This window comes from Arachis hypogaea, chromosome 19 (genome assembly GCF_003086295.3).
Source record: "Arachis hypogaea cultivar Tifrunner chromosome 19, arahy.Tifrunner.gnm2.J5K5, whole genome shotgun sequence".
Taxonomy (NCBI): domain Eukaryota; kingdom Viridiplantae; phylum Streptophyta; class Magnoliopsida; order Fabales; family Fabaceae; genus Arachis; species Arachis hypogaea.
The window spans coordinates 154,470,920-154,479,888 of NC_092054.1; the positions used below are offsets into that span (position 1 = coordinate 154,470,920).

General features: G+C 36.3%; 2 protein-coding genes across 3 annotated transcripts; both read right to left on the reverse strand.

Moving 5' to 3' along the window:
* Positions 1-208: 208 nt before the first annotated feature.
* LOC112776125 (uncharacterized) lies at positions 209-4,310 on the reverse strand. 2 transcript variants are annotated; one of them, XR_003189820.3, is made up of 8 exons: positions 3,634-4,310; positions 3,489-3,535; positions 2,930-3,089; positions 2,626-2,815; positions 2,055-2,184; positions 1,710-1,880; positions 1,361-1,623; positions 209-612 (listed from the first exon to the last, which is right to left on the reverse strand). XR_003189820.3 is itself a non-coding variant. In XM_025820145.3 (7 exons), exons 1-7 carry the CDS (start codon positions 3,839-3,841, stop codon positions 1,465-1,467), a joined length of 1,065 nt encoding a protein of 354 aa, XP_025675930.1. In that variant the 5' UTR covers positions 3,842-4,310; the 3' UTR covers positions 1,099-1,464. The 2 variants fall into 2 exon arrangements, 1 of the variants encoding a protein (XP_025675930.1); XM_025820145.3 differs by lacking the exon at positions 209-612 and having other exon boundaries at positions 1,099-1,623.
* A 390-nt stretch (positions 4,311-4,700) lies between these two features.
* On the reverse strand, positions 4,701-6,983 carry LOC112776126 (mitochondrial pyruvate carrier 1). Its single transcript, XM_025820146.3, has 5 exons — positions 6,770-6,983; positions 5,838-5,951; positions 5,655-5,709; positions 5,429-5,564; positions 4,701-5,084 (listed from the first exon to the last, which is right to left on the reverse strand). The coding sequence occupies exons 2-5, from the start codon at positions 5,931-5,933 to the stop codon at positions 5,045-5,047; spliced, it is 327 nt and encodes a 108-aa protein (XP_025675931.1). The 5' UTR covers positions 5,934-5,951; positions 6,770-6,983; the 3' UTR covers positions 4,701-5,044.
* Between the last annotated feature and the right edge of the window lie 1,986 nt (positions 6,984-8,969).

Consider the following 8,969-nt stretch of genomic DNA (forward strand, 5'->3'; position numbering starts at 1 on the left):
TTATCAGTAATGACACCAGAGTACTACAATTATCTTGCATACTAATTAACCAAATCTAATGCAACTTAAAATCAAATGCACCGAAATTACTTAATGACGACGACACACAAACAAACTCAGTAAAAAAAAAAAGACCAAGTGCAACTTATTTAAATCCATAATGCACCGAAATTACTTAATAATGATGATACACAAGCAAATTCAACTTAAAACAAACACACAAACTAGATTCAATCATCCACAAAAATACATGCATGTAAATTTTAAATCCAAAAAAGTCAACAATATGGCTTAAATGACACCAGAAATACTACAATTAACTTACATGAACTAATTACATCAAATCCAATTCAATGAGACCAAATGCACCTTATTTAAATCCAAAATGTACCGAAATTACTTAATGATGATGATTCACAAACAAACTCAGTTCACAACAAGCACACAAACAAGATTCAATCAATCACAAAAACACATGCATGTAAATTTTAAATCTAGCTAGTATTCTGCATAACTCAAAACATCTCCTCCTCATTCTTCTTCATTATTATCTTCTTTTCTTGTTCATCTTCTTCTTGTTTTACCTTCTCATGATTCTTCTGGTTGTACTCTCTTAACAAGAATAAAAACAAGAAAAAATCAAACAAAAAGAAGAAGAAACACATAATGCTGCAAAATCACTAGGAAGAGGAAGAGGAAAGGAAAAAAAAAAACGCAGCGGCAACAGTAGCAATAAAAAAACGACGATGAGGAGGAAACACGCAAATGAGGAGGAGCGTGGGAACGTTCTATGTAGTTGGAGCGTATATTCACGCTTTCACTAATGAAACTAATTTTCGTTGAGTTTGGACCAACTTGGTTAGACTTAGTAGTTGGAGCATGTAGCATAACGGTAACAATTAACTTATGGATTATGACAATTAAACAAAGTAATAAACAAATATATACTGCATCACATGCTTATTACCACATTAATTGTCAAATTTATGGACCTCAGCTTGTAAGAAATAAGCTTTCTAACATGGTTTAATTACACCTGGACTACTAAATTGACTATACATCATGCATATCAGAAAATTCTATATCAAATGCAAACTATTTTTGGTTTCATCAATATACCATAAAATATTGAAATTGGTGAAGTACAACATATAAACCCACTCATGTATCACAAGATAATACGGGCGGCGGCCATTAGGTCACCTATTTTTAGTTATGGACACAGGTTCCATTGTGTTTCAGTTTTGTTCACAAAACACATTCAATTGACATAATAGCCACATTATAAATGGGTGCAAAATTGACAGCAGGTTCTACTTGTTAACGGAGTCAGAATAATTTGTTAGGCTATTGCTCGTACCTTCAGCCGAGTTTGAGAGGGGCTACTTTTAGTTGTATCAAAGAGTCATAAGGGATGCGCCATGTATTCCAGCATAAGCCATCTGAAAGAATCACCGGGACTTCTCATTCAGCCATAGACCCTTCCTTTGTATTTGAATTCAAGGCCCTGACGCAGAGCCGAGGCTTCGTACTAACAAGGTTCCTAGGGAGGACAGAGACAGCAACCACTATCGACCCATTTGGCACTCCGGAAATGGGGAGCACTTCGACAAGAACACACAGCTGCAACAATAGAGTCAATACTGAGAGTATGCACAATTGTGAGTAGCACAAGCTAGACTATGTTTGGGGGCGTACAACATGTTTACCTCTGGAGTCCTGAGGTCAACTACTGAATCTCCCACCACACCATTGACTGCAGAAGCCACTATGCCAAAGCACTTATTGCGGTCTAGCAAACTGAATGCATCGGAATCCTTTGATTTTTCTTTCACAGACTTCGTCTCTTCAATTCCTCTTCGGTTGTACCCAACAGCAAACTACAGAATAAAATACAATACTGCTAAACATGGACTTTGATTGTCTAAAACTTATATTGTATGAGATTGGTTTAAGATTTTAATTCATCTACAAATATCAAGACTTGTTGATGAGTACAGGACTTAACATGAGGTGAGGCTCATTTGCATCAGAAAGGTAATATTGTATTGCACCTTTACAGGTTGTTCAAGTATGTTCTGTTTATCATCCACAAACTTTTTAACTAGCATTGATACTACTTCTTGCAGCTCTTTTTCATTTAAACCACAGGTAGCCTGGATTGGGAAAATGCGATGGCACCAGCTGCAGAGAAAATATGCTCACCATTAGTGCCAGAAAAGACGTGAACTGAAATCACTCACTAAAAGACTTTTCTAGTCTCCATTCGCAAACCTAATATGCCCACTCAACAAAAATTAGAAGCAAGATATGCAATTCCACATTTTTATCAATCGTTTCAAAAGCTTAAAGTTACTGCATCAATGGTTGTTAGGGCTTGAAGGCTGAACAAATGTATCAGTGGAAGGTCAACCAATTATCAAACTTGTTTAACCACTTAGGATCAAAAAGTCAATCAGTGTTTTCTTGAACAAAAATCTTGGTTCAGCTTTTCTTCAAGAAATACGTCTTCATTTTCTTCCATGGCCAGGAGGGAATGGCATAAATCCACACCACCATTTACTTCCTAGAACCATGAACACGACATTTTGAACTAACACTAAAAGCATAAGCAAATTTACTTACGCTGGCGATTTAACACTCCCAGATTCATAAGCTTGAATGATATTTGACACAATATCAACAGTGTCCAGCAACGCGTCCTCCGGAAATGTAAAGAGAAGCAAACCACTCCTTGTAAGCTTAACCAGGGAAAGACCAGGAACTCCTTCGGCGTCTGTCTCTGCTCTATTACCGCTCCCGCTTAAAAGCTTACCTGCCACCATTGAGGCCATGAATTTTCAGTTCAACAAACCAAAAACACTACCTTCTTCTCCCTCCCAAAACTGGAAGACGAAAAAAAGAAGGTCCAACTATATATACTCAATACCATCTCCAGAGTTAGCAGTGGCAGAGGCTGTTTCCTTTTCCTTGTTGTCCAAACACTCCTCAGCATCATCTTCTGTGCATACCCTTCTTTTCTTAGAAGCATTATCATCTTCAAGGTTGTTCAAACTGTTATAAGAACCCTTGCTGAAGGGCCTGGCAAACTGTATGAAAAGTTAGAAGATCTTGTTTGTGCATTAATATACTCCAATCTCTCTAATTAATGAATTACAGAGAATCATTATTTGCTAATCAATCATGCTACGTTTACATAAAAAATCAGTCACCAATCCGCCACTGCGTATAGAAATCTGTATTTGACATCTCAACCCTTTTTTTTTTTATTATACTACACAAAAAAAGTTTGATTATTCTACCATGGCTGATTATTCCAGTAGCTCATTATTTAGTTAGAAAAATATGTGAATCAACGTGTATAAATTTACACAAATAATGACCCTTTTTTGTGTGCACGTAGCATTTTCTTTTGTTTATTAATAGCATTTAACATTAAAACATGAGAATAATAACGGTGAAGAGAAGAGGGTAAAGAAAGGGGGAACCTTGTGGAGTATAGAGATTGCTTCCTTGGTAGCGCTTTTCTCCCGTTCTGTAAAACATGATTCCAAATTGGTATATATATAGAAAAGAGAGCTAACTGAACAGTGGGGAAATGGAGAAAGAAGAGAAGAGAAGGAAGTAACTGACTGATAGTACAAGTGATAAGAAAGCCCGAATGGGAGCCATGAAGGAGAGAGGAGGGGGCGTTGTAGTCGAACCGGGGAAGCTTAATCACCGCCGAGTGCTGCTCCCATGGAGACATCTCTTTCTTCTCTTTCGGTGTTTCTCTTTCGTCTTCTCTTTCTTCGTGTTCATTCCTTCCAGTTATTGTGGCTACTCCGCCATCCTCCGCCATTCTCTGCGTTTGTTGTACTCCCCGTCCGCCGCTACCTTCCTCGTCTTAAATGACAAACCGTCGCGTCCAAAAGGAAAACTGAACCCTTTCTTTTTTAGCTTCCAAAAATTACTTTATTTCTAATTTCGTGCGTTTTAAGTTTTAACTTTTATGACTAGATGTATTTATTTGCGGCCGCTTATCTTCAAAGGCTTTCCATTTCTTACTAATTAAATTCTTAAATAAATCTTAATTTTTTGTTTATAACATTTTTCTTGATAATTCAGTATTTTACTATTTTTCTTTAAATTTTTTTCCGGACCAAATTAGTATTACTTCCGTGATTTCTCAAGAATTAGATATCAAAACTGAATAATTTGTAAAAATTGATTGTTTAACATACTATAAATTAGTTGAATTTTCCATCCATTTTATTTACTATTTCTTGCATAATTTGAAGAGATTATTCAATTATGTGGAAATCAAACCTCCCCCCCCCCCCCCAAAAGCCCTAAATTAAAATGTGCAAATTATCCAACTAAAATTTAATTTCTGAATGAAGATTACTAATGCTGCTGCTCAGAAGTAAGAAGTTATTCAAATATTCAATCAACGAAAAATTATAATTGTTAAAAACGGTTGAAAATAACTTTTAGAAAGTTGGCTAGAATTTGTTAGGAAACTAGAAACTCTCCATGCCAATCAATTTCATAATTCAACACTCTCCTACCTGTTAAAAAAAGGATTTTCATCCTTTTGAGGTTTGCTTTTGACAGAGGCAGAACTGTAAGAGGTTCTTGAAAGAGGGGAAAAATGCTTTAGCTGAGAACGGAAAGCTAGGTATTCAAACAAAGGGATTAATAGCAACTTGAAGAAAGAATTGGACCTATGAACGTTCATTCACATAAATATGAAGGTCCAAATCATATAGTCGAGTCCAATTTTCACCTCCCAGTCTTGGAAGTGAATTTCAGCTATGGACAAATTCTTCGAAGTTAAAATGCTTCTGGGGCAGATACATACAAAACCCACCCATATATGCCTTTAACTAATTGACTAATTGTTTAGACCTTCCATTCAAACCCTCCCCAGATCAAACAAACTTGGATAATCTCAACCTCTCAGTTTCCACGAGCATTTCTTACAATCAATTATTCATAAATACGCAAATTCAAATGGAAAAATCTCTTCAAGTTGCTACATTCAGAACGTGCTAGCATTGAGTCACTGTGGTGAAGCTTCTTCCTTCTTATCCGAGAGATAACTATAAAAGAAATGAAGAGATGCAAAGGTTATTACATTCATTGGTAGTTAGAATAATGTCCAATATAATGCATATATAGATCAATTATTGCCAATTGATCCTTCCTGTTTCTGGAATGGCATGTTATTTTAAGAAACATATACCACCCTTGGTGATCAATTCAAAATAAAGGTAGAAAGAAGGTAGAAGTGACTCCCAGCTAATGAGACTAAATGTGTATTCATGTCGACGTATCTTAAAATTAGAAGAGAAACGATATAATATACCACAGCTATCCTCACATGGAGTAAATAGAATAAAAATTGGGTAAGATAAAAGTTTTGCTGGTTTGGTCAGCTACTTACCCCTGTCCCTTTGCCCAACGGGAGAGCTGATAGAGTTGTACGGTCTCATTTGATGCATGGCATGCAAGAAGTAGATAGTTACGCGGCTGTACCATCCATGCGAATCTCATGAATAATGCAGAGTAGACACACATTGCTGCAGTATCAAAAGAAGATGTGCCAATAAGACAAACAACATAATAATAAGAAGAAAACAATATCTTATAGAATCCGGGATTTTACAAACCTGCTGTCATGTTGCCAGAGATCATTTCTGGAGGTTTATTCATGTCAGCCAACCCCTACAAGTCAGAGTTTGGGGTATTAGTGTAGGAGAAGGCAATATTGTGAATGATGAATAACCATTTAAGTAAACGAATGCAGTGGACTCTTTCCATGTATGAAGGTAATGTCATAGCATAATACTCACAGCAGCAACAAATCCCCAATTTGCAACAGGTCCCCAAAAGTGAGTTGTTTTAGGGCCAACCGGACTGTTCAAAAATGCTTTGAAGGAGGAAGCCATTTGATACAAGTACTACTTCTGATTCCATTAAAACATGTCAGGTAACCTCATAAGAGAAACAACATCATGTAAATACATAATATAAGTTAAAATCCGAATAGTTACACCATAGCACCAAAAGCAAAGTGGTTACACCACAGAATGTTTTATCCATTGCAAAAACAATAATAACAATAACATAAAATCCTACAGCTCTAATTGCGCAAAATATTATAGATCACTCTACAACCACTCGTTTATTCTCATTCATCTTTGTTCATTCTCTTAAATGTTTGTGGTAATAAATCAAATCAATTTTGCAGAAGAATCAACCTTCCTCCATGGTGTATACAGGAATTTCTCCTGTTGCACTCACAGATGCGAGAATAAATCACTGCTCAGCAAAATAACCCTCTCAGTCTTTAAAAGTATAATCTAATTAAGTCATTGGAATCCATTATTGATTATTAGAAACAACTTAAGCAAGCACTCTGTTCATCATAGTCTAACTTCCAATAATAATTGAGCCAAATGCTAATCTCAACAAGATCTAATCAAATAGAGTACCCTAACGAGACAAATTTGATTACAAAGAATATTTACTTTATGCAAGGGTCATTGCTCATATAATCAGCAAATACACATCACATAACAATTTGTGGATTCAAGTAATTAGTAAGCAATGAAGAAAATTCCTTAAACAAGTAGCGTAATTCATTTGAACTATATAGCTAATCAATTAGGGTGAACACGACAGAAGAGAAGGAAAGCAGCTATACGAGGCGCGCGCATAGAAGAAACCTAAAACAGAGAGAGAGAGAGAGAGAGAGAGAGAGAGAGAGAGAGAGAGAGAGTACCGTGGCTTATACGGCGGGAGAGGGGTACCGGCGGGGTTGAATCTGAGATAAGAGGAAAGCAGTGTACCAAAGACCAGACCAAGCATCCGGGAACTTGGGGCCTTACCTACTCTTTATAGCTTCTGACTAGTTGGAGAACATTAGAACACTTATGGACTCTCAAACGACACCGTTTTTGTATTCATGCCACCAGTTCTCACGTTAGAAGGAAAATAAAATGCGGAATCAGTTGATACATGTTTAAATATTGAGAAAGTACCGTCTGACCAATCTAAATAAAGGTTAAAAATTAAAATTTTTTGAATTAATTAAGTTTAATTATAATTTTAAATTTTTTTAAATTATTATCGTTCCTCACAATCTTATGCCACCACATCGTTGTATGCGACTTCAGTGCTTGTAGTTGCAGATGTTATTGTTTTTTATCAACTAAGTCCATATTTATTTTATTATGTTGCAGATGATTCTTTTCATTTTAAAATAGATATTTATTTGATATACATTGATATTTTACTTATTTGTTGATTTTATATAATATGCGATGATTCTTTTCACTAAGATGTGGATGTTTATTTAATCATACTATTTGGTGAATGAAGAAAAGTGACGATGAAGTGACAAACAACAACATGAAGTAAGGTAGAGTGCAGCGTTAGAGCACGGAGAACAAGGTTCTACTCAGCAAGGTGCGATTACGGAAGGAAAGAAGGCACACAGCGACGATCACTGGCAGGGAGAACAGGAACAGGGCGACGAGAAAAAAGGTGTAGCCACGGGTCAGTTGCAAGAAGCAGTGCGACCATGTGAGAAAAGGTGCAGCAGCGTGACGCGTTGCTTCTTCAAACGATAACGGCAGTGAGGTGTGTAATGATGGTGCGATATAGTAAAAGAAGATAAATGTGGTAGGAGAGAGATTAGATTGTAGTGAATAAATAGAGTAGATTTTTTTTTTAGTGGACTGAAATGCAATTCATTGTTCGAATTATTTGCACCCCATTGTCTACTTAACTGTCTTAGCAAAATTCTTAAATATTTTATTTTAAAAATAAATTTAATTTTGATGCATTGTAAAGAGATTATGTCATTTGAATTATAATTCATTGGCGTATTCCAATTTAATTGTTTGCATATACTTTCAAGAAATAAATCAGTCCAATTCAGTTGTTTATGTTCTTGTATTCCTTCTAATCTTGCTAATATTAGTGGTATATATCCTCCAAAATATATTTGTTAGATAAACCGTTCTTTTATTGTTGAACAGAACACTTTCCTAAAAGAGGAAGAGGCATAGGCGCATTGCATTTCAGTTTCTGATAAGAAATGAATCAACAGCTATTACGGCCTCTAAGGTCATTGCCATGGTTGCACCACCACCACCCAAGAACTGCTGCTACTGCCACCCTTCTTCCACTTCAACATCATCATCTTCTCTCCTCAAAACAACCACCCACGAAATCATCATCATCCTCTCATATTGCTTCAGCTCAGCGAAACCTCAATACCCGTTCGCGGGGTCTTCTACGACCAATGTTCCGCTACCATCGCCATCCACCACCGCAGACTTCGATTCCGAACTAAAGAAGAGCCGCAACCAATTGAAGCGCGAAGCAAAGCGTGCTGTGCATGGGCCATGGATTTGGCTTCCTTGTCTCCTCCCCAAATTAAACGCATCCTTGGGTCCGTTTTCTCGTTTTCGCTTCTACTCATTTATCTTCTTTTTTGTTCGAAGTTGCAATCTTTGGTGAAAAAAGAAAAGAAAAAACATTGTCTGATTTGTTTGCAGAGTGGCTTCTTTGGACCAAGTTGTGTTCGAAGCTCTCATGTTGGTTAAGGTGCTCTTTCATTATTTTTCATTCAAGTAATCATGACACTGATGCAATGCTGATGACTTGTTTATCTGAGAATGTGGTCATTTTGGATGAATTTGTTGAAGATAAGGTGTTTGTTGTTTTGCCACAGAGACTAGGACCGATGTTCGCGAAGGAAAGCGGAGGCAGTTCAATTATATTGGTAATTGCTTTATCAACACTCTGATCTTTTTCTTCTTTTAAAAGAAATTAAACATGTTTTGGATGGTATATTTAGTATCACATTATCATGTAAATAGAATTTGTTTGCAACTAGTAGTCATTCAAAACACGATTGAGCATCACAGCATCGTATTCAAGTTGCATATATCAAATGTGTTTCAACTTTACAA

Excerpts from the sequence above, each read along its gene's own strand:
- LOC112776125 (XM_025820145.3), bottom strand. The coding sequence starts at position 3,841 with ATGGCGGAGGATGGCGGAGTAGCCACAATAACTGGAAGGAATGAACAC. Across the intron at positions 3,090-3,488 it reads CAATCTCTATACTCCACAAG|TTTGCCAGGCCCTTCAGCAA; the intron begins GTTCCCCCTTTC and ends CTTTTCATACAG. Across the intron at positions 1,881-2,054 it reads TACTTGAACAACCTGTAAAG|TTTGCTGTTGGGTACAACCG; the intron begins GTGCAATACAAT and ends TTTATTCTGTAG.
- LOC112776126 (XM_025820146.3), bottom strand. The coding sequence starts at position 5,933 with ATGGCTTCCTCCTTCAAAGCATTTTTGAACAGTCCGGTTGGCCCTAAA. Across the intron at positions 5,710-5,837 it reads ATTGGGGATTTGTTGCTGCT|GGGTTGGCTGACATGAATAA; the intron begins GTGAGTATTATG and ends TCTGACTTGTAG. Across the intron at positions 5,565-5,654 it reads CTCTGGCAACATGACAGCAG|CAATGTGTGTCTACTCTGCA; the intron begins GTTTGTAAAATC and ends TTGATACTGCAG.